The sequence below is a fragment of the Sturnira hondurensis genome, unplaced genomic scaffold (assembly GCF_014824575.4).
Source record: "Sturnira hondurensis isolate 20B ecotype Veracruz unplaced genomic scaffold, ASM1482457v3 Scaffold0022201, whole genome shotgun sequence".
Taxonomy (NCBI): domain Eukaryota; kingdom Metazoa; phylum Chordata; class Mammalia; order Chiroptera; family Phyllostomidae; genus Sturnira; species Sturnira hondurensis.
In genome coordinates this window covers 782,608-809,683 of record NW_028094832.1, presented here as the reverse complement: position 1 = coordinate 809,683, position 27,076 = coordinate 782,608, and the positions used below count along the sequence as shown (strand labels likewise).

Below are 27,076 nucleotides of genomic sequence, written 5' to 3'. Positions count from 1 at the left end.
TTACACTTGAAACTTTTGCCCAGAGAAGTTGGTCACGCTTACTTGTTCAATGTCACTCAACTGGCTTGACCAAGGGGAAAGCTAGAATTTTATGATTTTCAGTCCAAGGAACTTTCTCTACTTCTCCACACCTTCTCTTTTGTGATACAACAAATAACAGTGTTTCAAAATAAGAGTATACAAAAAAACCCTGATGGAGTCTCCTTATAATTTTAGGCGACAACCAAAAGATAAACGATAACTACGACAGCAAAACCAAATGACAAACATAACAGCACTGATTGTGAAACAACATTTAATAGTATTTTACCCCGACAGTCTACCTCTTTAATAGGCAGATAGATATTTACTATTTATCTACTCTGCACATGGCAGATAGACCCAGTCTATTAGAGAAACAGGACAGATGGATTTGTAAAGGATTTATAGCTCTATTTGTCATTCAGTAGATAGCATCAGACTCACACCTGTTTCCAGCAGGAGCAGGAGAAAAGAAGGACGCCTCGTCTCTGGTTTGGCAAGGCTTCTGGGTTATGAATAATTAGGGCCGTCACTTGAGGAATGACAATGAGGAAAAATAGAGCTCCTTGGCGGGTCCTCTGTCTTCCTCCTTCCAGAATGGAAGGCATGAGCCCAGGGGTGTGGAGAGTTGCTGATGAGAAAAGAGATGAATCTGTCAGAAAACCCAGAACGGCTTGCTTGGCAAAGCCAGCGAGAATCATGGCCAAGTTCTGGAAGGTACTGCTGGGAAGCTGAGCTCTGTGCAGCCTCTGGCATTTGGTGATGGCCTTAAAAAAATGACGGAGAGACAGCGCTCCAAGTGATTAAAGCTGTAGAAGAGAAAGGGAGCATGAGATGATCATAAAGGTAGATTTGTTCTACAGCAAGCCCAAACTCGATTGGGACGTGAACAGAAATGCGCCAAGTTCCCCAAGAGACCCGGAGCACCCTTGGAGCTGGGACCCGTGTCATCCGCACAAATTACTGGAACTCGTTTTTTCCCTACTCTTCTTATGAATGTATTTGACAAGGGAAATGTTAGAATTCAGTGTTAATTTTGAAGGCATTTCCAGATTGTATCTTGATAACAATATAGGTTAAAACTAATCATTCAATAGCCTCAAAAGAGAGCATCCTTTATTGGGGTGCCCTCCGGCCCTCTCCTGTTACTGGTGGGGAAACTGAGGCTCCAGTGCAGCACGGAGTCCCAGGAAACTTCACCCCGAATGGGTTTAACTGCCCAGAACCTTATGGACAGCGAGTAGCAGAATTCTTCCTGAGTTCAAGCCTCAGAAAGCCCGGAGGTAGTCATTCTTCCTCCCCCCACACCTTCCATTTCACAGTGCTGTAAGCTCACGAAGTGCTATCTTATTTACCCCAGAAAATCGCTTCTTCTTCAGCATAGTATTAGTATAAAGGGGCTAATGCTTTTACAGTGTGGGTCTAAATTTCAGCTAATCTAATCAACCCACCTGCACACCTGCTTTCTAGTCATTCCACATGAGTTGACCTTGACTGTGGTGTGAGCATATTTGTCAGGTTAATCATGGCTTTTAACCATGGTCCAGAGGCCATCAGCATTCCAAGGAGACCCCAGAAAGATGTGACAGTGCCTTTCACCCAGAGTCCCCTCCAGGATCGCACAGGCAGCCCTCTCCCTGACTCTGCTGCCCCGGAAGGCTGCGTGAACCACTCCACAGCTTCACGGGGAAGGCCGGGAGCCCTGCACAACAATGGTTCCTCGGAACAGACGGTGCGGCCACGGATCCCCGGGTAGCTCTGCAGAGCTGGACTCCCGACCCACATCCTACGACCCTCTGTTTCCACTGCCCCTAGAGTGGGGCCCGGGAGTCTTGAGTTTTTAAAGTTCATAGGCAATTCGAATATATAGCCATGTGGGAACCACAGCTCGTAACCTACTATATTAAATATCATTTTGCAAAGGTTTAAAGCAGAACTGACATTGATTCTTCTAATAAGACCAGTCCCCAGAGAGTTCCGTAAGCGTAGATTATGAAGGCCTTGGTCCAGAGCAACTTCGCTTCTTACAGAAAAGCTTCTTTGGTCCCCTTCCCATGTCAAAGCTGGGACCATCTACTGAGACTGTGGACATCATCTGGGGGCAGTTGCTGTTGTGCTCAGGGTTTTGGAAAGACTTCTGTCTATTCGGCACGCTCCCCACAACCCTGTGAGGCCCTGGGGCTCTGTGGTGTGTGCAGAACTTACAAAACAGGTGACATAAAATATGTACTTCATAGAGTAAAGCATTCTGGAGCTCCCTTCATGTCTACAAACAGGCTGTAAAGTAGAAACCACAGGCATAATACTCCATAGTTATCAACAATGAAGACTCGTCTGGGGCGGGGGGAGGGACTGGAAGGGTGAGGGCTCTTGGTGTGTACTTCTTCGTAGGACACCCAAAGAAAGGACATTCAAGTTTGTGTGCAGATGATAATAGGAACGTTTAAGTTGGGGTGTCATTTTCTGCTTAATTGGCAAGCATCTGTTGAAGAAAATGGGGATTTTGAGGTTGATCTTAAGAGGTCTTTAGAAGTCCTTTCACAGTCATTAAGTTTATTGTTGGAGGGAATGGTCTTACCTTTATAGACAGGTCAAGTGCATTTGGGATTTCCTAAACTCTTTGTTGTGACTACTACTCCTATTTTTCCCTCTCGCAGTGGAAATGGTTCGAGGTATCAGAGGCAGCTCTGACCACCTGTGAGAGATTAGAGAGGGAGGGAAGGGAAAGTACACCCTTCTGTTCTTTGCCTCCTATTAGCTGCTTTGACACACGCTGGGCTTACATTGGCTTCTAAAGTACGGGGTCCAGCAGAAGTGACGCCTTGGGTTGGTAGGATAATAGTATAGGTGTAATGAGTATGGCTTTAATTTGAACACTCCACCTAAAATGTCATATGGTGTGCTTGGGTGGGATATTGCTATAGTACAGAAGTACATGCTTATAATTTTGTAATAAGAGATTTTGTAATAAAAAGGGGGCACATTATTTGTGCCGGACCTGGCACACCCTCGGGAAGGAGAGAGGCTAATCGACTCCTCTCAGTGCCATCTGAACATCCCAGGGACCCGAGTATTGCATGAGAAATGGCCAGTGACGCTGGGTGTGATAGGTAGCTGGTGAAAAATAACATTTCATGAGATTGGGTACATTCGAGACGTAACAAAAGGAAATAGTATCTCTGTCTCAGAAATCAAACTAAATATCTTTTTCACCCTTTGATGTTATAGTGTATTATATAGAGTGTTGCCTTAGAGCTCAGGAGAACTGGGGACTGAGTTTTAGTTGTTACACGTTTTAGCTTGGTGACCTTGAAATTGATGATCCCTCTGGGCCTCAATGTACTCATCTAAACACTAGTCCTGTACATACCTCACAGAGCACTTGAGAGAATGAAAGGACAATGTCAAGGCAAGTCAAGCCAAGTCACACCCAGATTGGGCTGGAGGCAGGTGAGGCAGAGTGGTAGCGTGGGAGTGGTGAGGGGATTGTGGGAGGGACGGACTATCCCAAATTTCATCTGGACCTCAAACGCTGTTGTTTCATGAATCTGTGATCTCTGGGGTGAGTGGGACACCCAAGAGAGTCACTTAGGTACTGTTAATGATGCTTCAGTGATTTGGTCATTTAAGCTCCTAGAGCAATGCACAGCTAGAGTGAAAACAATTGTGCTATTTGACTAATTATCATTAACAAGGATTAAAAGGATTTACATGGCACCTAGGACAGGGTCAGTCAGGGTCAGGGTCAGCCCTCCATAAAAAGCAGTCCCTTTTCCCACCACCATTCCAGATGTTTACAGCAGACCTTCGGGAGCAAATCCATTGGTCCACCAGAAGCAGGGTTGAATCAACTTGTTGCTGTTGTTCATTTTAACACCTTCTCCAGCATCAGCACATTGACTTGGTCCGCCTAAACTTGCCAGTTTCCAGGGCATTCCATAGGGTTCTTTGTAAAAGTGACTTAAAAGCCTCCACCCATGTTTGAATGTTATTTTGTGATGGGGCATGCTGTGTCCTCAGGAGTCACCAGACTGGGTCCAGAAGCTCTGTGTTTTTGCTCTGTGGCTGTGTGAGTGTTTAGAGAAAGGGTAGAAATGGAGCCGCAGGGGGGAGGGCAAGCCCTCCTGTCTTTTTAGATATTAGTGTAGATAGACCTGAAAGAATGATGCAATGGTTTTTGTTTTTCTGTGTGTTCTTTTTAAATAACAAATATTTATAACCATTATCTGGGAGCTTCCCACAAGACTAATGAAAAAAATAGAAGTGAACATATTTTTAAAATCTAACTAACCAATAACCTAAAGTTAAACAATAGCTTTAGCTATTAGCAAAAGGGAGTAGATAGACACTAAGCCTGCTGCTGTATTGATTACCCAAGAAATTCAGGAGAAATTAAGTGTTTTCACCTATAGTTTCTAAGGAAGTGCCTCAATTTTCCGCTGAAGTCTTCTAAGGCATGCCTGTGCTCCTACCATGAAGTCGTTCGTATGCTGTAACTCACACTTCCAGGTCATCAATTCACCATAAGGAATTCTCGCTGGCTGTTCTGGTCTGTGCTAGAAGGCAAGGGAAAATGCGTTCACCCCGATCCTTGAGCAGTTTATTTATCCCAAGACATTGACACTGTGTTTACATCACAACCATCATCTGGGCCCCAGCCTGGTTATTATGGGAAGTCCAGGTCTGATTCCCTGGGTCATCACCTTGTAACCAAGAATGCGGTGATTTGTCTGAACATCTGTCTTGAACTTCTGTAGTTATGACAGAGAACAGGCTTTCCCAACACTCACTGATAGAACCGTAATTAAAATGACCTATTATAATGACTATCTTTTTACCTTGATGACTTTTATTAGCATTTGACCAGAGAGATCAGCTGTATTTGAAGATTCTTGTGGTCTCATATTTTAGCAGAATCATTGTGTTAATTAATGCTAAACAGTCCATTAAATCCCACAGGCTGCCAAGAACCAATCCATGTCTCTTGAGGCTTTATAATATATTTATATATTATATTTATATAATATATAATATACTTATATAATATATTATATATTATATTTATTTATATTTATACTTTACAAGGTGGGTTGTAGACACTGTGAGGACATTTAATAGAAGGTTCTGATTGGCCTAAATAAACAAGGCTTTACTCATTGAAAAAAAAACATACTGGAAGAATTAATTATATCAACATGGTACATGACTGGTTGCTAAATGAGTGATATAGATAATATTTATGGTTTACTTCCATGACAATTAGCCTTTAAGCTCAAAATTTATTAAATGACATTCTGTATAAGAAATATTTCAAGAAGAATACCTATATTTATGGACAAAATTTCAAATGACATACCATAGACAAGTTTGGGGTATGTTTGTGTTTATACTGTACTATATTCTTTAGCTTTGGGCCTTTTTGTGGCCTTCTGTTATTAATATATGTTGAATAAAGGAAATTTTGAATTATCATTTGTTATTTGTTGCTCAAAGCTAGAATTCAGAAGGGAAATAATATCTTTACTGGGGATATAAATATTTAGTGAGATGCATTTTATACTAGCTTCGTAGTCTATAAAGATCATTATAACTGAGCAATTAGAAAAAAAAGAAATAAAAGGCATCTGTATTGGAAAAGAAGAAGTAAAACTATCCCTGTTTGAAGATGACAAGCTCATCTATATAGGAAATCATAAAAAATTGACATCTTCCCCCCCAAAATTATTAAAGCTGATAAATGAGTTCAGCAAGATTGCAGGATACTAGATCAATGTAGAAAAATCAATTGTACTTCTATTAATGGCCAATCAATCCCAAATGAAATTAAGTAGACAATTCCATATATAATAGCATCAAAAATAATAAAAGGAGTCTAAGACTTGTACACTGAAAACTGTAAATCATCAGTGAAACAAATTAGAGGAGAACCAAATAAGTGGAAAGACACCCTGAGTCATGGATTGGAAGACTATTAAGATGGCAGTAGTCCCCAGGTTGATTCACAGAATCAACGCTCCCTCTATCAAAATCTCACTCCCTTTTTTTTTTTGCAGAAATTGACATGCTGCCCCTAAAATTCGTATGGGAATGCAAGGGATCCAGAATAGTCAAAACAATCTTGAAAAAGAATAAAGTTGGAGGGACTCATTCTCCTTGATTTCAAACTTTATAACAACGCAAAGTGGTACTGACATAAGGATGAGCATATAGATCCTTGGAATAGAACTGAAAGTCGGAAAATAAACCCATACATTTATGGTTAGTGGATTTTCATTTCATAGTTAATTGGAGAAAGAATGGTCTTTTCAATAAAAGGTGCGGGGTTAAGTGGATATTCACATGCAAAAGAATGAAGTCAGAGTACCAGCTCATACCATACACAAAATTAACTCAAAATGAGCCAATAAGCGCATGAAATAGGCTCAACATCATTAGTCATCAGGGAAATGCAAATCAGAACCATGATGAGATACCACTCCGCACCTGTTAGGATGGCTATAATTAAAAAACAAACAAACCAAGCAATAATAAAGGGTGGCAAGGATGTGGAGAAATGGGAAGTCTTTGATGTTGCTAGTAGAAATATAAAATGGTGCAGCTGTATTAAAAAGAGTTTGGCAGTTCTTCAAAAAATTAATCATTGAGTTACCATATGATCCAGCAATTTCACTCCTCGGATGTACTCAAGGTGAATCAAAAACAGATATCCACATCGAAACTTACACAAAAATGTTTGTAGCCTCATTAACCCTACCAGCTAAAAAGTGAAAACAATTCAAATGTTTAGCTACCAATGAATATATAAAGAAAATACAGTCTATCCATACATGTAGTATTATTCAGCCACATATAGGAATGAAGTACTTATGGATTCATACGCCAACATGGGTGAAACTTGAAAACACTTTGCAAAGTAAAAGAAGCCAGATATACAAGACCACATATTGTATGATTCCATTTATGTGAGGTGTCTTGAATGATACAGGCAAAACCTCAGAGACACAAAGTAGATAGTTTCAAGGGACAAAAGTAGTGTGGGAAATGAACAGCGATTGCTAATGGGTACAGAGTTTCTCCCTGGGTGAAGTGTTCTGGAATTAGATAGCAGTGCTGATTTGCAAGTTTGTGAGTATACTAATTTGTACACTTTAAAAGGATGAATTTTACTGTATGTAAATTAGGTCTCAACTTTTAAAATTACTCTATTTTTCCTTGAGCACTCTATACACAAGTTCTAATAAAGCATAATTATAACTTGCAAAAGAATATTATGAATGCACATATTTATATATTTTGTTCCTAAGGGGAAAAAAAGTTCCATGATCAGCCTTGTAGGTGGCATGAAATGTTACCAGTTTTAGGTGTCAGTGCAGATGGAGAGATGATGAGTCCAGCTTTTGTCTCGAGTGACACGGTGAAGGTAAATACAGTTCATTGCTTCCATTCTCTCGTGAAGTTCATGTGATCCTTTTCATTAGACTGATGGAACATTTGTTGTTCTGAAGTGGAGGGAAGAATCCCGAGTGTTTTAAGCCCAAAGTCTCACCTGTGCTCTCCCGTTCTTCCCCAGGTGCTGCCTTTCCCGAGCCAGGTGGTATACAACAGAGTGGGCAAGTGCGGGAGTCGGACTGTGGTCTTGCTTCTGAGGATCTTGTCGGAGAAGCACGGATTTAATTTGGTCACGTCAGACATTCACAACAAAACCAGGCTTACTAAAAATGAACAAGTAAGTTGTCTTTGACCCCTGTGCTTCAATTCATGTGTGTGATTAGTAGGTGCCTTAAAAGACTTCCTTCAAACTCCTGGCAAATGAATACCAGAGCGGCAATTTCATACTGTTATTTTTGCCAGAATGTGGAAGGAAGTTTAAGTGTTCTGGTGGAAGCCTTTGAGACAGGAAGTTTCCATGAAGGAATACTTTTTTAGGACTGAAAGACCATGTATACTCATCATTGTCTATTTAGCTAAAAATAGCAATGCATAAATCTCAAATAGTTATACCTCTGGCAGCCTGATAGCAAAAATAAGAAAACTTTATTTTAATATTACTTCTTTTGTGTTTGCTCACAAGTATTCTAGGTTTTTATGGCTATAATAGAGAGAAAACCTCCTTTGGACCAGGAATCTGACTGGTGGGTGGGGACGCAAGCTTCTTGCCCTGATCAGCTCAGGGAGCCTTGAACTTCCAAAGCAGCATTAGGCACATTCAGCAGTAGCAAAAGAATTACCCCATTTCCCCGGAAACCATCCTGCCCCAACACAGCTGAACCATGCACGTGGACATCCTGGTGAGAGAGAGTAGGGGTCTATTCTCTGCCCAGAAGCGGTGCACATAGTCACTACTTTGTAAGCAGATCTCAACATAAGACAGTGATGCAGCCAATATGCACATTCCTTATACAAAAGCAGGGTCAGCAGTCTCCACTGGTGCTTTGCTGATGTAGAAAAGTCAGGCATTGTGCTCTCAAGGTCCTTTTAGAGGGTCAAGTTTGTTAACCCATCTCACAAAGCTGCTTCTGTGTCCTTAGATACTTAGGATGGATGAGTAGCTGCCAGCACAAGTCAGGGTTTCCCAGAGAACAGAACCAGCAGGATGGAGATGTCTATCAATCGATCAACTGGTTGATAGATACAAAAAGGGATTTATTATGGGGAACTGGCTCATGCATTAACAGAGGCTGAGAAATCCCATCATCTGCCGTCTGCTGGCTGGAGACCCAGGAAAGCCAGTGGTTCAAAGGTCTGAAAACCAGGGTAGCCAGGGCTATAAATCCCAGTGAAAGTATTAATAAGATGAGATGTCCCAGCTTAAATAGTGAGACAGGAAAGAAAGGAGCTAATTCCTCCTTTCTCTACATTTTGGACTATTCAGGCCTTCAAGAGGTTAGGTGATACCCCCCACACGCGGGCGAACAATCTACGTTAAGATGTCCATGAATTCAAATGCTAATTTCATCCAGAAACCTCCTCACAGACACACCCAGAATACTGTTTAATCCGGGTGCCCCTTGGCCAGTCAAGGTGACACATTAGCCACCACACCATCCAGTGAGCACATACGTTGGGGAGGTAAAGAAGGCACCTGGTTCACTGTCCTGTTGAGACCACAGTTATGGAAATTTCCACCCACGTCCGCTTCTTTCTGACATCATCCTCACCTTTGAGCCATTCAAAACCTCACACGTAAAAGGGAACTTGCAATGGCCTTTATTTCTCTTTTAGCATTGGGGACAGTGGGGCTCTTTTTAAGACAGTGATGCAGCCAACACTACTTGCTATAAGCCAATATATTCAGTGTCTTCCACAATATAGAGATCAATATGCCCATTCCTTTGAAAATTTCCAGTAAAGAATCTCTAAGTTTCATGTCTAAAGAGTCATTTGCAATCAACAATAAATATGTTGAGATTAGCCCTTGTAGATTCGGTAGCAGGTACTATATAGAAAAATTATATTTGGTGATATTTAATGAATAGCTTGAATAGTGGTAGGTTCTCAGATTTCTTTACCTGACTGACAAGCTAACATTTAGTCTGGTCATGTCCTTTTGACTAGTTGAAAAAACATAATTATACATTAACAGCCCATGTCATTGCCATTTTATCATAATGATGAAGTTGGGTATTCCTTTGCGTCTTTGGGTCCGTTTACCAGATTAGACTTCAGCATTGCTCATGGGTGGGAACTATGCCCAGTTCTCAGAAGCCTCATAAAACACAGCAGTTCGATTCCGGTTCCCACTGCTGGTCGGGTGTCAGCAATACAGCCAGGTGACCCGAGTATTAGACACAAAGATGTTTAGGAATGCCCTAGAAGAGGGAGCACATTTAAATACTTTGTGTGGTTTTTACACGAATAAGCTTCCTTGGTTTCCTATGAGGAAGCATCTTGAGAATGGAAACTATGGTGGCAACCCTCAAGAGAAGGATTTAGATGAAAAATTAACAGTGATTGACGACAGGTGTGGAAATTGCGACATCTAGGAAAGGGTTAAAGACGAAGTCATGTTTGTTCTCTAAAGCTGGAGTCAGCTCTCATGTGTTTGGAATGACTGGCTTGTCTGGAAGCCAGGGAATAGACTAGACAATCTTCTAAGGTCCTTTCCAGCCCTGTGATTCGGCGATGTATTTATCCAGCTTCTAGCGTGATCTGTGTATAGTGTAAGTTGAAACATTTCTGATTCCTGTGGTCAGGGTGACCTACAATATAGTTCATTACTCAGTTACTCCAGATTCCTGGTAAATTATAAGGCAAGTTTTACAAACTCCAGGGGAAGGTAAAGATACAGTAGGAAAAACAAATACGCAGTTTCGATGCGAAACCCAACAGTAACAGCTGCCTCTGTGGCACTCGCTGACCGGGCGGTGACACACGCAGGGAGCCGGGAAATGCCATGGCGAGAAACTGAGTTTGAAGTAGTTCAAGAATGTTTAAAGAAACTCTTTTCCTTATTATATGTATCCTTTTACCAAAGTTTCAAGATGGATAGAACAAGCGGAGAAAAAAAATATTATTTTAACCTAATATATTCAAGAAATAATTTGTGGTATGAATAGCTCTTCCTCTTGGTAATTTATTAAAGGAAAAGGGGGTGTGATTTAGCAGACGAGTTAAAAGTTTCAAGTGAGTGGTTCTGCACATTAAACACCAGAACTCTGAGAATGTGTTCCCATGGAGACATTGTTCTCTGGTGTTAATAACTGTTTTACTTCAGGTGCGGAATGAGGTAGCCTGGCTCCTGTGGGCTGGCCGGGGCCTTGACCACCATGGAGAACATTCATTCCATGGGAAAATGTGTTCTCAATTCCAAACGAGTGACCTACAAATGAGCTGTAGAATGGTATTCACTTATAAGACTTGGATTATCTATACCATTGTATTCATATACAACTGCATCTCTCTGGTCAGTTGCAAGAGTCAAACTCACGCACATGCATGCGTTTCACACCAAGAGGGCAGCTGTCACCAGATATACACACACACATTCCCTCTCTCTCTCTGTCTGTGCTAAATTTTAAAAAAATTATTTAGTGGAATAAGACCCTGAAGGAATTATTAAAGAGGCAAGGGACTGTGAAGACACCAAATGTTCGAATGCCTATAAAAACCCCATCACATCTGCCCTTAGAGGAACAGAAACACCTTAGAAGTTAACGCTTACTTGAGAAAACTCCGCGCCACGGAAGAGTAGGCACAGCCGCTATAGGCCCAGCACCGGCCGGGCTTTTGCTGGGTGCGCAACGCAAACCTCTGGGGCCCTCGTTTCTTTTATGCTCTGAAAGCAGATTTCAGTGTCTCGGGCTAGTTTAGATAATCTCTTGGAAAATAGAGACTTCATACAGTTTGAAAGATAGGGAACTATTTTCCAGAAGACATGGGGTAGATTTTCAAAAGACTTATACCCAGCTTTGCTAATGGTCTGGTGCTATTTTTCTGAAAGTACCGCTCTTGGAACAATCAAGGCTAATGGGTAGCAGGCATATCACAGACATGAGAATCCAAGACTGCTCATTCTTTCTGGAGAAGGGCAAAAATGGGAGCCCCAAAGTTTGAGAAAGCAAATACTTTTCCTAGTTTTATTCATATTGAAGCTCCTTAGGATTACAAATTGGAAGCAACATCTACTCCATGCTAATTGTTTAATTACATTATTTTATTGAACTCTTCTGAACCTAAAACCATACCAGTGAGTGGGTATGAGTTCCTATCTCATGAATGAGAAAACTGAGGCAACCAGATTGTCCCTTTCAGGATAGAATAGGATACCATAGGATGACTACCCATGGCACCTGAACTTGAACTTAGGCCCTCCGGAGTCCAAGGGCCATTCTCCTAAGGTGGTGATGGTCTGTTCTGGCTGCACCGCAGAATCTCCGGCAAAGCCTTTTGAAACAGAGTTGCAATGGCCCTTCTCCTGAAGTTTCCAGGGTAGAGTCCAAAACACATTTAAAAAAATAATAGTAAAATGTCACATGATGTTCTGTAGTACAGAGAGGGTTAAGAATCCCTGTTAAAACTATCACATCATTTTCCTGAGTGTGTTCCTGAGCAGCTAAGAACTCTCAGACACTGAAAAGAAGAAAGAAAAATATCGTGATTATATAACCAAGGGAATGCTGCCTCTTTGTCCCCCTCTAGGAGAGCTGCAACAATTATTCACATTTTTAAAGACTGGGAATTCTTTCAATTAAAAACATTTGAAAATCTGTTTAACTGGCTTTCATCTAATATTTCCCAGTCTTAGTTGGCCAGGAAACTTTGTATAAGTGTTTGTGGCTCTCCTGTGCATCGCCCAGCTGCACAGCACTCCTTTCAGCAGCTATTAAGATGATCGAGATCTTGAAAAGTAGTCAGAAGGTGAAGGAAACAGAACCTATGCTCACGTGCTCTCGGTGGCTTTAGCCTCCTGGTCAAAGACAGAATTTCTTTACAATGCCTTCAACCCCCCTCTCCCTTTGCTCTGCTCTCTGCAAGCTCTAAGTCTGACTGTGGCTATAAAGCAATTCAACTCTCAAAAAGAAAACCGCACCTAAAGAAACCATGGCAGGTTTGGAAAAGGTCTAGTGGCCACAGGGATTCCTCCCAGCCTTCCCTGAGTCAGGGGCGGCCAGCCTTCATGCAAAGGAAAGTTCCCTCATTGCGAAGCAGGTCTTTTTACTGTTTCTTCATTTCGATGGCTATTTATCATTAATGCTGTGTATTGAGTATGAGACACCACCCTAGATATGTGTGCATCTTGTCTCCAGCCTGTTGAGCAACATTATTAGGGAAGTATCATCACCCTATTTTAGGGGAAGCAACAAGTGTTCTAGAAGAGTGTGGAAGAACGAGACCAGAAAGTGAAGTTGGGTCAAATCCTGGAGAACTTCGAATTATTCAGTGGACAGTGCCATTAAAAAGTGCTTCTTTGTCAAAATCTTCCTGGGAGATTCTTCACAACACATGTTTCTCAGTCCTACTACAGAACATTGAGTTAGACTCTTAACAGCGGAGACCAGGTACTTGGGGGAAATCTTTTGAGGGGACCCCTACTCACCTTTCTAGTGAGGACTCATTGCATTGAGTCCTGATTATTAGAAAGTTTTCATTTCATTAAAGTGAATCTGTGGCAAAGCAAGGAAAAAAGGTTTTCTTTCACTCGTGAATCCTTCAAACCTCGGAAGATGTCACGTATCCACCGAAGTCTTCCTTAGTGAGTGGCGTCTCCTCAGGAGCCAGGAACCTTACCCTTGCTTGAGACCTTTGGAAAAGTCTCCTTACAATGACCCTCAGAGTTTCCTGACTTGAGAGTAGGAGGGACAATGTCCACAGGACGTCCCACTGAACCTTGGAATCAAACCATAGAAATTAGCAGAGTCCATCCCCAGGTGCCAGGCAGGGATGCGTTCACCTGGCTCTACAAGCAAGGTCTGATCTTGGAATCCTATAAACTGAGTCTGTTAATGGGAACTCAGTAGAAATAAAAGGAAAAAGAGGAAGAAGCTACAAAGCCTGAAAATTAAAACACTTTCTCCTCTGTCCAATTACAGCTGGCAGATTGATTTTCTCTACTATTCAGACCCAGCTTCTTTGCTTTGTTCATGTCATTCTGCCCCCTGGTGGACATCGTCTTCTTTGCAGGCGTTGTTTGTTGCATGGACTGCACAACCCTGTGAAGACCATCCTGCCCCTCCCCTGCAGGCCGTAGAGAGAAAGGTCACCTGAGCCTACAGCCATCCTCCTGATCCCTAAGGTCAGAGAGCCGCAGAGTTCCCTGGGCTACTCCTTGCAGAGCTTTGATGTNTTGATTTTCTCTACTATTCAGACCCAGCTTCTTTGCTTTGTTCATGTCATTCTGCCCCCTGGTGGACATCGTCTTCTTTGCAGGCGTTGTTTGTTGCATGGACTGCACAACCCTGTGAAGACCATCCTGCCCCTTCCCTGCAGGCGGTAGAGAGAAAGGTCACCGGAGCCTACAGCCATCCTCCTGATCCCTAAGGTCAGAGAGCCGCAGAGTTCCCTGGGCTACTCCTTGCAGAGCTTTGATGTATTAGAAATTTATCTTTTCTTCCATTTAAGATGTTTTGCCAAATTATAGGACACCTAGATCTAGTTATTCCTGAGAGACATAAGAAACCAGACCAGAGCGGGCTCGTTACTGTGAGTGCGGGCAGGCTTGTCCTAAAGAAGCCAGGGGCCAAGCTTTTGTACTCGCAAGCTGTGTTTGTAGCGCTTTCTCTTCTACCTTCCTGGTGAGATTGAAAGCAAAAAAGATTAGGAACTCCTTCCTAGCACATCCTCCGCATTATAAATTCTGTCTGATTCTGGCCTTTTTGAAGAACCTAAATTCTATATCATCCTCAGATTCACTATGATTTAACTCCTTCCTGCAAATACATTCCATTATGTGGTTATCTCCTTTTTTAAAAGCATTTTAAGCCCTGGCTGGTGTAGCTCAGTGGATTGAGCACGAAGCAAAGGGTTCCTGGGTCCATTCCCAGTCAGGGCACATGCCTGGGTTGCAGTTCAGGTCCCCAGAAGGGGGCACATGAGAGGCAACCACACATTGGTGTTTCTCTTTTACTCTTTCTCCTTCCCTTCCCCTCTCTAAAAATAAATAAATAAATAAATATATTTTTAAAAATAAAAGCGTTTGAAATTCATTCCTGCTCTTGTTATAAGATGTGCTGTTTCCCACCCAAGAACAAATATCCTCACTGATATTGTAATGTTTTTCCTTTTTATTATTAATGTTTTCCCACTGCAATAACTTCAATTTTCAGCACCTTACCTGAAAGGTCGTTATATTCCTATAAACCCTCTTTATTCTCCAGACTTACTTTGCTGACCAACCCCCACCACCTGTTGTAAGAGGTTAAGTATGGATCAAGTAACAGTGGGGACAGTGAGGGGATTGCGGCTCAGTGACAGAGAACAGGGTTTTTGGTGTCGAATGGACTCGAATTCAGGCTCCACTGTTTCTCGCGGTGAAGCTTTACACCATCTATGTAGCCTTTCTGTGACTCAGTTTCTTCACATGTAAATGTGAATAATAATGCTTAACTCATGGAGTTGTGTGAGAATAAAAATGACGGCATGCATATAAAAAGCTTCTAGGTACAGTCACTTCCAGGTACAGTGGGTGGCCCAGGGGACACTCAGAAAATGGTAGTTTGTTTGGCATTGTGTCCTAGGTGTTGTGATCATCAAATGATTAGCTCCACAGGGGTAAGGGGTGTACAGGTTTGTCCGAGGAAGGCTGAACTCATTGCTTGGCTGATAATTCTGCCTTTGGTGAACGATACATTTCTTGACTCCAAAAACACTTTTTAATGGGGGCATTTTGATTGCATAAACAATTGTGGGGGGCATATGCAGGTGCCTGGGCGTGGTTTGCGGGGGGCGGGGGGATCAGTCAGGCCTGCCCCCAGCCCTCCAGGAGCATCCAGTCTAGTGTGAACCTGGTTCACAAGCTCAACTCTAATGTGACGGAAAAAGCGCACGTCCTGAGAAACCCTCAAAGGGCTGGGAAAAGTCAAAGAAGGCAACATCATTTCCAGCCAAAGATGTTCAACACCAAACCTGTTTCCCCTCACTTCTGCAGCCAGATTTGATTCTCCTGCAGCATTCCCCGTCCCCATGAATGGCACCACCACGCGCTCAGATCCAAGCCAGGGCTCTGAGAAGGGAGCTCTCCGACAGCCGGTTTTCCTGACTTCCTGCTGCCAGCGGCGCACTGAGCTCAACAGATTCTTCCTCCTTAACATCCCTAAACCTCTTCATCTGTCTTCATTTCATTGACCTCGTTCAGGGGTTCTTAAATTTTTATGCCTTAGAACCTCCCGGAGGGCTTGTTGAAACACAGATTAATGGACCCAAGCCCCAGAGTTTCTTCTAATTTCGTTGGTCTGGGGTAGGGCCTGAGGATTTGCATTTCTAACAAGTCTCCAGTCGATGGCCATGGTGCTGCTCTGGGGACCACAGGAAGAAGTGTGTCTTAGTTCGGGACCTCATCATTTCCTGTCGGGATTGTTGACCTGTCTTCCCAGCTAGGCATTCATCTCTGATCCTCATCTTCATTCTTCACATTCATCCCCCTTGACCTTAGACCTGGGGAAAGAAGAGAAAATCCTCTGACTGTGGACCACTCCTTACCACTAGAAATGGGGAAAGTCTTAGTGTTTGTGAAAACCACCAACGGACAGCCAGAACATGATGCCCTAACCCTGTGCTTGCGGTTCTTCACAAGTGGCTTCACCATTTGGTGCACAGGGACGAGACGGACGACAGCTGCAGTGACCACACCCCCCCACACTTCACTGTACTAACGCAATAAACATGCACATGAATACCTTTACGCAATGTTTAAACATGTGTCTAGAGAGAGTTATGCATTGTCACTGCTAATCAACTTCTCCTTGTGAAGCAGACAGCTTTATGCCTATTATGACACTGTTCTCAGAATCTAACCACTACTGTTATATCATTAAGTTTAACACGTTGACATGTGTTTGGGGAAGGTAGTATAATGTTGAATACATGAAAGAAATGGTTTTTCATGGGATCTGTTTTTCCAGCCTTCTCGTATAATACTGTGTGGCTTTCTCATATTCTTCTTATGTGTTCAGAGAAATACCTGAATAAAAATAGTCTAGAGATGGTGTTTTCTATTCACCATACACCCAGGAAAGACTTATGTTCCTAAGCAGACATCCTCGGGGACATTTGAGTGTGCTTCCAAATAAATAATTCTATTGGTAGAGCCATCAAAAATCAAAATTTGCGGTGTGACCAAGCAGGAAGATTTATTACCAGAAACAAGTACCAGGGCATGGGGTGGGGGCTGTAGAGAATAAACAGCAGATAAAGAGGCAGAATTCAATTTCCTTTTATGCTCAGGCTCTGGCAGAGTGTTATTTACCTGTGCCTGCCACGGACAAACAAAAGCACAGGGTGTTGAAACTGCAAGCCGTTTGCTTTGAAAATTCAATTTCGTACCTTCAAACAATTGCCGTGTGGATCTCTAATAGAAGGAGCAGGCACTGAGAGTAGCATCGGTGGGCGTTCATTGACTCCACAGATACTTCCTGTGCATTTGTTTGTGTGCGTCACCCTGCGCCCGGCCCGAGGGGCGCAAGGCAGGCCCAGCGCTCTGTTCCGCGTGAGGCAGCCAGGGGTTCCAGGCTCGGGTTTTATTGTTGCTGCTGCCGTGGTGACCACGTGAATGCCCAGGTTTGTTCCCAGTTTTCAACCTGAACTAATTCATAAAATATGAAACGCTGCGCTTGTGATGTGCCTCCAGAGTAGCCGTTTTCAATGTGCCTCTTAAAAATTCCACAGCTTGTCCGTTTTGATAGGGCCAATTAGAAAATTGAAGGAAAGTAGGCTTCAGGAAGCCAGGGAGTTATGAGAATGCTTGGAATTTCTAACAGATTTTACCAAATGCTTTCTGCATCATGACATGTTCCAGAAGACCATAAATGTTAGTTTATGCCAATATAAACTACTCTATGCCTTGCTGATAACTGCAAATAAATAGTTCAGATGACCACCCACCAAAAAAAGCCAAGAAGTTCAGGAGATTTGCATGTTTCCTGTGAGATATTTGCTTTACCGTAAATGTTTATACTCAAAGAGAAAAATAATAACATGTTGCTGCATTTTACTTGCACTTTTCAATTCTGCAGAACAAGTTTCAAATATGTCTGCATACCCCACTAGATCATTATAGAAATATAAAATAATGATTAACCTCTTGTTTTGATTTGACTTTAATGGGAGGGGATTAGAGGCATTTTCTTATTTGCATTTTTGAACAGCAATACACTGATGTTGCCAGTTAAAATTAATTCATCTGTCACATTGTTTTCATGATAGCAATCAACTATATTAAATTCAGGGCTATAAATCTGGATAGCTCTGTTTTATTCAGTGAGAAGCCTTAAGTGAAGTTCATAAATGTTGCACAAAACACAGCTGTTTGGCTCTGGTCCAGGAGGTAATATATGGCAATGCAAGAAGTTGGGGAGATAACCTTTAGCTTAATATAGCTTGGAAAGTTAGATCCTACATATGCTAATTTTGTACTTTTTTTAATAGATGGAACTGATTAAAAATATAAGTACTGCCGAACAGCCCTATTTATTTACTCGACATGTTCATTTCCTCAACTTCTCAAGGTAAGATATTTTCCAGTTTAATGGTTCTTTCATTTCTTTCCAGCACTTCCACTCCTTCTAACAAACAATTACTTTAAAATCTACCTTCATGTCCTTGAAAAGACATTTTTTAATCCTGTTATTTTCGCTGTGAAGGGACCAAACTTTGAAATATTTGGACACAAGCTTCATTTCTTTCTAGAATACTAATCTCAAATCTTAGAAAAAGTTGAAATTATTTTTAATAAGAAGCCGTTTGACCTGATAGGGTTTTTTTGTAAGTCATATTTGGTATTGAAAGAATAACTTGAGAGGTAAGATGGTTATTTTAACAGAAGTATTTTATTGTGCATTTTTGTACAACTTGAACCCACACAGGACTCGGGGAATGACCGAATGATGGCGTGATGTGTATTTTATAGAATCCAAAACACTGGTAAACTGGCCTCTTTGCCTACTTTTCTCATAGTCTGTCCAGTTGTTCTAAACCTTGCGTGTTTGATGGCGATGGGGTATTTTAGGAAGCTCTTTTCTCTCCAGCTGCAGGGACTTTCTGATAATAATGCAAATCCTTCGAATTTAGGAGACCCTTGGATGTGTAGTGGCAGACTGTGAGCCCTGGGTATTTTCTCCCCCAGGGACTCATTTGCATGGGTTCCCTGGTCACCATGCTTTGCTGTGAATTGGAAGTTCTCACATTCTTCCCCTCTTCTGGCTGGCCCATGTCTGAGCTCACAGTTGTATCCCTGGCAGAGCACTGGGTCCAGGGACAGATCTGCTGACCATCCCAGGACCCTGGGCCTTCCTCATCAGTCAACTGACTGGCACAGCCCTCATGTTTACTCACAGGTCTGTGGGAGAGTGCCAGATTGTCCTGGGGGCTGGTGGTGGCCCAATGGTCCTCAAGAGCCAGGCACCCAGGCAGCTCCTGAGTGTTCCCAGCTCCCGAGTTCACACAGGCTGGGCGCAGCTGCCTGGCCACTCACACAGGCTGGGCGCAGCTGCCTGGCCACGGGATGCCTAACCACAGAAGGGGGTGGAAGAAAGGTTCAGCCTTCAAAGGACTTCCCTGCTGTGCAGCCGGCACAGTGCAAATTAAGTGTGAAGAGAATGAGCTTCAGTAAAGCAAGTCACTGAGCAGCAGAGATGAGTTGAGGCCTTATCTTTGAAAGCAAGCTTCCCCTGGTGCCCGGGCTGCCCAACCGATAACCAGGGTCCCCTTGGACAGAGAAAAGGTGCCTAGGACACCTGCGAAATTATCCTCCCCGGCCATAGTGCTCCAAGCTGGAGAGTGTTTCCAATCACATTTATAAACTTCCTTGCTACTGGATTATCTGAGGTATGCGCCCTGCCTCTCACTTCCACTTGGCCAAGAACATATGATTCAACATAATTAGATAATGAGGACTTGTTCGCTATTTCAGGCATTGCAGTTTATTATTGTAGAGCGCTGGGCTTAGCCCCTCTGACCCTACTCTTCTTGTGAGCTTCCGTCTGCATCACCCAGGATGTCCTACAACCTCATTCATTTAACTCTTGCTACAGGGTCAAATCTTGACAACCAAAACAAATTGCAATGCAGCAAATTTTAATAATGAGCTCAGGACAGTGCAACATTCTGACAACAAGCCAAAGCCCATATCTTAATTGGATCAGCAAAGCTGGGCACAATGTGGGGAACTGTATTTTATCATGGCCTCCAATGTCAAAAATGTGTTCAAGAGTTTAATCTTGATTAATTTAATTGTGAAAGAAAAACTGTCGATAAATATCTTTAGAAAACACCCCATCTGCAGAAAACAGTGTTGGCCCAGGTGTTAGACCTTCTCACCGACCATGATTCAGGACAAGTGATTTAACCTCTTGGGGGAGGGTCTCTGGTTTTCTATCTATGGAGTAGAGGCATTCCTGCCCACTACTACCTTCTAGGGATGCCCTAAACATATGAAGGAGAAAGCGTTCCAAGGTCTTTGGAAAGAAAAATATTCTGTGTATTTGAAGTGGCCTTTGAAAGGCGTTTGGGTTAGGAGTAGATCTGAGCCCACAGGGTGGCTCCTGTGGGTCACCCCACCCCGACCCCCACCCCATGTCTCTACATAACCCTCGAATACAGGGCCCAGCACTTGCTGGTATCTCCTTTCTCCATTCCGTTTTGTCCAATTGAACATGTGTTTATGGAGGACCCTCTGTCTTCTGTATACTGCCCTAGGACTGGGCTTCTGCAGGGAACAGGAAACGTTTTCTTTGCCTTCATGTAATGGTAAACTCTTCTTCCATTAAGGAAGAAGTGGCGATAAAGTGTGATGAATTGAAGAGAAAGAGTCACAGGGTCTCCCCGAGAGGAAGTGGAAGGCAAGACACCCTCCCCAGAAGAGGAAGTCTGGAAGGCATTGCGAGCAGGAGCCATTGCTACTGGGATGTGAGGGGTGGGTCAGACAATCTGAAGGGGAAGGGCCTTGGTGGCCCAGGAACCAGCCTGAGCCAAAGTTGACAGACAGAAGGATGGAGAGGAACTGAGTCCATGGAGCCAAAGTGGGGACACCCTGCAGGGGGATGGCAGCCCAGAGCTGGAGGCAGGAAAAGGTAGAGACCCGCCTGATCAGCTTTGCCCCTTTAACAAGCTCACGACTGTGGATCAACCTCACACCCTCTTCCCACCTGGTGGGGCCTTGAGTGCCTGACCTCCATAAACAGGGCCGAGTGACAAACTGAGCTTTCATATGTTACAAGACAATGTGATGTGATACTCACGAAATGTGGGAAGTTAAAAATCATTTTTTTCTTTTTCAAGGCAATAGCTTTATTTAAGGAAATGGTCTTAGGTATAAGTGGTGAAGTGTGAGCATACAAAGAAAACCCCAAAATGCACCATTAGAGAAAAACAACTAAGTTGGGGCTAGTTAAGAGGACTTCCACGTGATTTAAAAATGAGTTCTGTGTTTTGAATGGGAAGGCACAGAAATAACTAACTGCCCCTAAGAAACGTATCCTGACCTGTGTTGATAAGAATGTTGATAAGCTTGTTTCAAGAGAATGTAGTTAAGAGAAGAATATTTCACCCAATATTCTTTGTTGATGTTTTATTTCCAATCTTTCTGACATTTTTAACATGTCACAAGGTACTTGCCTGTGAGCAAAATATAAGAAGGTCTAGCTTCTCTCCCAATGCCGCCTTTTGCACCTAAATGTCCTAAACTTCTAAAAGGTGTGGCATTATACCAAAATGAGTTGCCCCGTAATTATTTTCCCCCACTAATTTTGGCATTCTTACCTTGAAGTTTAGACATTCTGAGTGATGCAAAATATTATCTCACGAGCTTCTGGCTCTTCAACAGGTGAATTGGTTCATTCATTCATTATCTAGGCATCTTTCTCTGTCCCTCGTTTTTCCTTGTCGTAGAACTAGAAGGAACCATTTCGCCACACCCAGTCATATTAACACAGCTATGAAATCCAGTAGGATCAGACCAATGTAGTGTGTTTGTAGTCACATCAGGGTATGGATTTGGGAAGTCCTCCACGGTAGTGCTCTTCCACATGAGCCAGACAAGAGTTTTCCACCTGGACCACCGGATAATTGAATCCAAATTACCTTGCTCTAAAAGAGAGCTCTTTCCTGTGGTGTTTAAGGAAGAGTTTTAACATTTGCTTACCATGGTTTCATGTGTCCATTCCCAGTTGTCAGAGTAACTTCAAGAACTATAACTTTTGAAAAGGTTCAACTTCCTGACATGGACGTTGAACATCTCTTTAAGTTTGTCTTAGATGGACATGCTGGAGAGAATGGGATAGAATTCAGTTTGTCTTAGATGCCCCAGCTGGAAAGAATGTGGCAGACAGTTCGACTTGTCTTCCCCCTGCCCCCACTTTTTGTTTGTTTGTTTTCCAAGCCTTTGCAGGGAGAGTCGGTCATTCTTTTTCCAGTTTCCAGTTCCTCTTGCCCCCCAACTTGGATCTTTCACAGAAAACACTGTGAAGCTTTGCGTCAGAGCTGCATGCTATCAAAATAGTCCAGGCGAATTGTAGGAGATAGAAATACACCAAATAATTTCAAACTGTCGCCTCACTGAGCCACTTCTCACCCATGACCCCCTCACCCTCCCGCTCCTCTGCACCCATTACTATTTAGTCTTTCATCTCAGATGGTGGCTCCAATACCAACACTAACTTGCAAAAGCAAAACATTTAAAACTCAATCAATCACTAGGGAAGCGGGCAGGGCTCAATGAGCAAGGGGGGGGGGGGCCTTTTGTACACTTTCTCTCTTTCTCTAAAGGCAAGTCTTAATTATCGACATGAATAAAGCCTGTCCTCTGATGGCATTACTTAGCAAAGCAAATCAGACCTTGCTAATTCTGTAACTCGTTCGGGTTTCCACATCTGACTTCTAAATGTTGGCTTTGTTTCTCTTCTCGTTAGCAAAGTGATCATTTCAGTTCTGTGCCCTGCAGATCATCTGTAGCAGTAACAGAAGCCTCCAACTTTGATGACAACACTACTGCAGGTTTCTTTACCTTCTTCAGCAGAGCCCAGAAGTTTGATTGGGAAATGAGAGGTTTCTCCCAGTTTACCCTATTGAAACACAGCAGAACTAGTCTTCCTGAAATGGCCCTTCCTTCCCTACTTTTCTCACCCCACTCTACAGGAAGTGGCCCTCCACCGCCCATCAGCCCTCTGGCTCTGCTGACCCATTCAGATTAGCATAACCTGGACTAGCCCTGAGCTCACCTGCTCATGAGAATGGATCTCTCTACTGGTCCATGTACTTACTTCCTGTCTCATCAAGTCAACTTCCTGTCCAAGCAAGAACCCTAACTCCAGTGGCACAACTGCCCCCCTCCCCTTACCCCATTGGTCTCCACTTCCTACTGAGTAAATGTGCCCCCAGCCAGGGAATAGAGAGTAGTTCAGTCTCTTCTGCTTGTATTTTGTGATTGGCGGCTCTATCCTGGGCAGCCAAGATGAAGTGACCCCTTATTGGGGTTGTGAGGACAGAGCATGGACCACCCACCCCATGAGTCGGCCCATTACTGGGATTAGCTTCCACCAAAGGACCATTTAGTAACCATCTCTACTCTCTCCCCAACCCAGGCAGCTCCGCATCCTGCCCCCCCATTCGTATCCTTTCCCACCTTCAAGTGTCTTCTCCCTCACTGGCAGGGATCAAAGCAGTGCACCTCCATCCTTGGGTACCTTCCATCTTTTACTGTAGGTAACCGGGCAACTTCCACTTTCAGGCCAGAGGTTAGAACGAAGACGAACTTTGGGCGGAATGGTGGTTACTACAGGCTGGGAGGAGGAGGGCAAAGGGACTTACTGTGTAATGGGCACAGAGTTTCTGTTGGGGACACTCAGAACCTTCCAGAGATGGTTGTTGACAAAAGCACACCTAAAAATTCTCAGCCAAGTGTTTTATGTAGCTAATCAAAAAGGTGACAAATGTCCATGTGTTGATCAGTTGAGGTAGCAGTGTGGGACAGAGGTTGAAGAAAATGCTCAGAATTTAAGTATAAAAAAATGAGAAACATGCAATTATTATTCCTAGAGAATTGTATGCTGCTTTGGATCTTTGTGTTCTCAGCAATAAAAAGAAAAAGAAAAAGAATATGATAAATTTGCAGTGGGTCAGAAGGAGACCCACAGGGGTGATTTGAGCGTTGGTGAATATGACCTGTGAAGAAATAAATGTCAAAGAAATTGGAAATACCTGCTATTTTAGGGTGATTTAAAAGAGAACTTCAGACACGCAGGCATTATTGTGGTGACCAAGGGACAAGCAGGTGTGTCATTAAGTGAGAAGCAAAACTGTGGCCTGACTCTACGCCCTCCTGTTCGCACAACACAGGGCCTGTCATCAGCTGTGGCCACCACGGTTGTTTAGGACTCAATAAAAACCGAACGAGAGCCATAGATTATAACTGGAAGGGAAATAAGTCTCAAGACAAACACTAAAGGAGTTAAAATACACATACAAAAGTTCAAGAAATTGAAATGGAAGCTGAAAATGGTAAAAGCACATGAAGAGGAGCCGATCCTTTGTGCTGAGTGGAAGAACTGTGCACAAAGGGAAGATTAGGGATTTGGAGGGAGCACAGCAAAGACTCCTCAGCTGTCAGGATGACCTGTCAGGTGGACTCCACGGTGAGGAGTGGAGTCTTCTCTCCAGGGTTTTAACATTAAGGCGGTGGGATGTGGGGGCGGGGCACGGACTGCATTCCCCTCTGCACTGAAACCCAGCAGTAGACAGTAGGTTCAGGTGACTCAGGGACCTTCTAAGAGGGACCAGGGATTCTGCATAGAATTGAAAGTTACTGAGAGGTAAAACTGATGCTGAGAGAGAATGGAATTAGGATGAGAAATCGGTTTCTCTTCCCGGACACTGAGACACGGAGCAGCCGTTTCCCGCCCTCTTTAGCGTGACTGACACGCCTCCCTGATGTCAGCGATTTGGGAGGGAGCCCTGTGTCCTAGAAAACGGAAGAGGATTGGCAGGCCAAAACTGTCATCACCATCACTTTCTGGACAGGGCAAGGTGTATATCAGACATTTCTCTGGCAGAAATTTCTGGAGAGACTATTATATTACCTGATACTGGACAACAAATTCTTCAACTGTCTAAAACTTCTGTTTTGGAAAATTAACCTGGAATTTTTCCATTAGGTTGCAATTGCAAACAGGAGCAAGCCACCCATGCTTAGGAAGCCTCGTCAGGCAGCCCAGCTGTGGCTTCCCAGGGGAGACCGCTAGGGCCAGGCCGGGCAGGTCTCAGAGTGGGGAGCTGTGATTGTGTCCCCTGAGTGGACAGCTCTGCTAACTGATGGATATAATCATCCTTCGCGTGGCCTGGAAGTACAGTTGGGGGTTTTAAGAGCATGATACAACTTCTGAGGGCTTAACTACATTCACATCTAGTGTTCATGCTTCATCATCCTGTCCCTAGAATTATTACTTTCATCACTATTTACCGTAGATAGGAAACAGTCTAATTTAGAAGGTGCATCTAGGATGGTGGTGGTTAGCTGGGGGTGGCACAACTGACTTCTGGAACGAGTTCGTTGTTCTTCAGGTGGCATGAATGTCACCTTGTGTACATCTGAGAACTGACGACTTTGCTCTTGGCAGAGTTCCCCTTATTCACGGTAGCGAGCTTTCCAATGTGGGGATATTCAGGGCTCCAGAATACCATTCACATGTCCTGGTGCCTGAAATGCCACCATTGAGAGTCATGTCTTTTTCTTTGTATTCTTCTCTGTGAAGATTTTGTTTTAAAAATGCAAATGAGCTGAGGGCAGCACTATGTGAATTAATACAGGAGAAGGGATTGGTGCTGCGTGTCTACTTTTTTTTGTTTTGACAGCAGAGCCCTATAACATTGGCAGAAACATGCAGGCATTCATTTCCTCGTGGCTGAGCACCTACTGTGTGCTGTGCACTGTGCTCAGTGACATCGTTCCTGGCTCCAGCAGGCAAAACAGTCTAATGGGAAAGGCTAGAGATAGGACTTGGAGCCAGAGGATGGACGTTAGGACAGAGTTCGTTGCTGAAGGATGTGAATGTGGTTCTGGGCTGGGCTCTGAGGGTGAGTGGAGTCTGCCTGCTGGAGAGAGGCGGGGCCAAGGTTATGTCGGCGTGTTTTCCCTGAGCTCTCTCTGACCCCTGACGGAATGTCCAGGCCTCCTCGTGAGAAGGTCACAGGGTCATAGGACGAGAGAAGCCCTCGGGTCCCTCTGGAGTTCTCCAGAGCAAGACCTCTGCCCAGAGCCTGGAGCGTGCCCCCCAGGCTCCTCCTCCATGCAGAGCTTTCGGGCAGGTCCGCGAGAAAGGGGAGGGACCCTCGGGACAAATTCAGCCAACCCAGTCATTTTGTCTTGGGAAGGCCTTGCCTTTGAGCCAGCATTCGGCACATCTGTCTGATTCCTGGGTGGAAGGAATCAAAATGGAATACCTAGATATTTGGTGTGTTTTTATCTATAACCACTTGCCATCACCCAATGGAAACTACACTGAGTTTTGTTGTGGTTGTGAGATCCCTCACACTTACTTTTCTCAATTCCAGAATTTTTTTTCCATGGGTCAGATGACAGATTCTGTAGCCAAACTGCTTGGGTTCCTCTCCTGGCCCAGCCACAAGTGACTCACCCTCTCCCTGCCTCAGTTTCCCTAAATGTAAATGGGGATAATTATGGTTTCTACTCTGTTGAGATGTTGTGAGTTTGCAGTGAGTCGGACACATAAACTATTTGCAAGGTAAACAGTGAACATTTAAGAAGTGTTGACTCGTATTAATCCACTTAGTGCAGAGCACCTTACCTGGGACTGTCTAAATTAGAAGGTAAGATCAGTCCTGTTTACCTGAAAGACAATCAGAGTTTAGCCGTCACTTGAAATGTCTACTGAGGACCAGCAGGTGCCAGTGGGTCTGTGCAGGACCCTGGGGACACAGCATCCAGTGCAGCCTGGTCCCCCCTCAGGACCCTTCAACCTAGTAAGAAAGCAAGACGTCTACCATCACTTCAACAAACGCTGTAGTTTTTATAGTGCTGTCCTACGGAGCAGAACTCACAGCCTCTGCGCAGGTGCCTGATACAAAAGGCCGACCAGGAAGCGTTGACCACACTGTTCACGTTGCCCTGGCAGAGGAGCTCACCTGGTGATAATCTGTGGACCCGGAGCGGGGAGGGTGGCTGTCTAAGAGGGCTCTCTTCTCCTGCAGAGGCGACAGGTGGTAACCGGCTTGTGTTCCTGTGCTCGTGTCAGGTTTGGAGGAGACCAGCCCGTCTACATCAACATCATCAGAGACCCCGTCAATCGCTTCTTATCGAACTACTTCTTCCGGCGATTTGGAGACTGGAGAGGAGAGCAGAATCACATGATCCGCACACCCAGCATGCGGCAGGAGGAGCGCTACCTGGTGAGTC

At 43.7% G+C, this 27,076-nt stretch overlaps 1 protein-coding gene across 1 annotated transcript in view; it reads left to right on the top strand.

The window, feature by feature from the left end:
- Positions 1-27,076, top strand: part of UST (uronyl 2-sulfotransferase) — a 266,913-nt gene that overhangs the window by 151,112 nt on the left and 88,725 nt on the right. Inside the window, exons 3-5 of the mRNA XM_037034745.1 lie at positions 7,592-7,747; positions 18,100-18,179; positions 26,916-27,069. Of these exons, the coding sequence (XP_036890640.1) occupies positions 7,592-7,747; positions 18,100-18,179; positions 26,916-27,069 (390 nt within the window). The remainder of the gene's footprint in view (positions 1-7,591; positions 7,748-18,099; positions 18,180-26,915; positions 27,070-27,076) is intronic.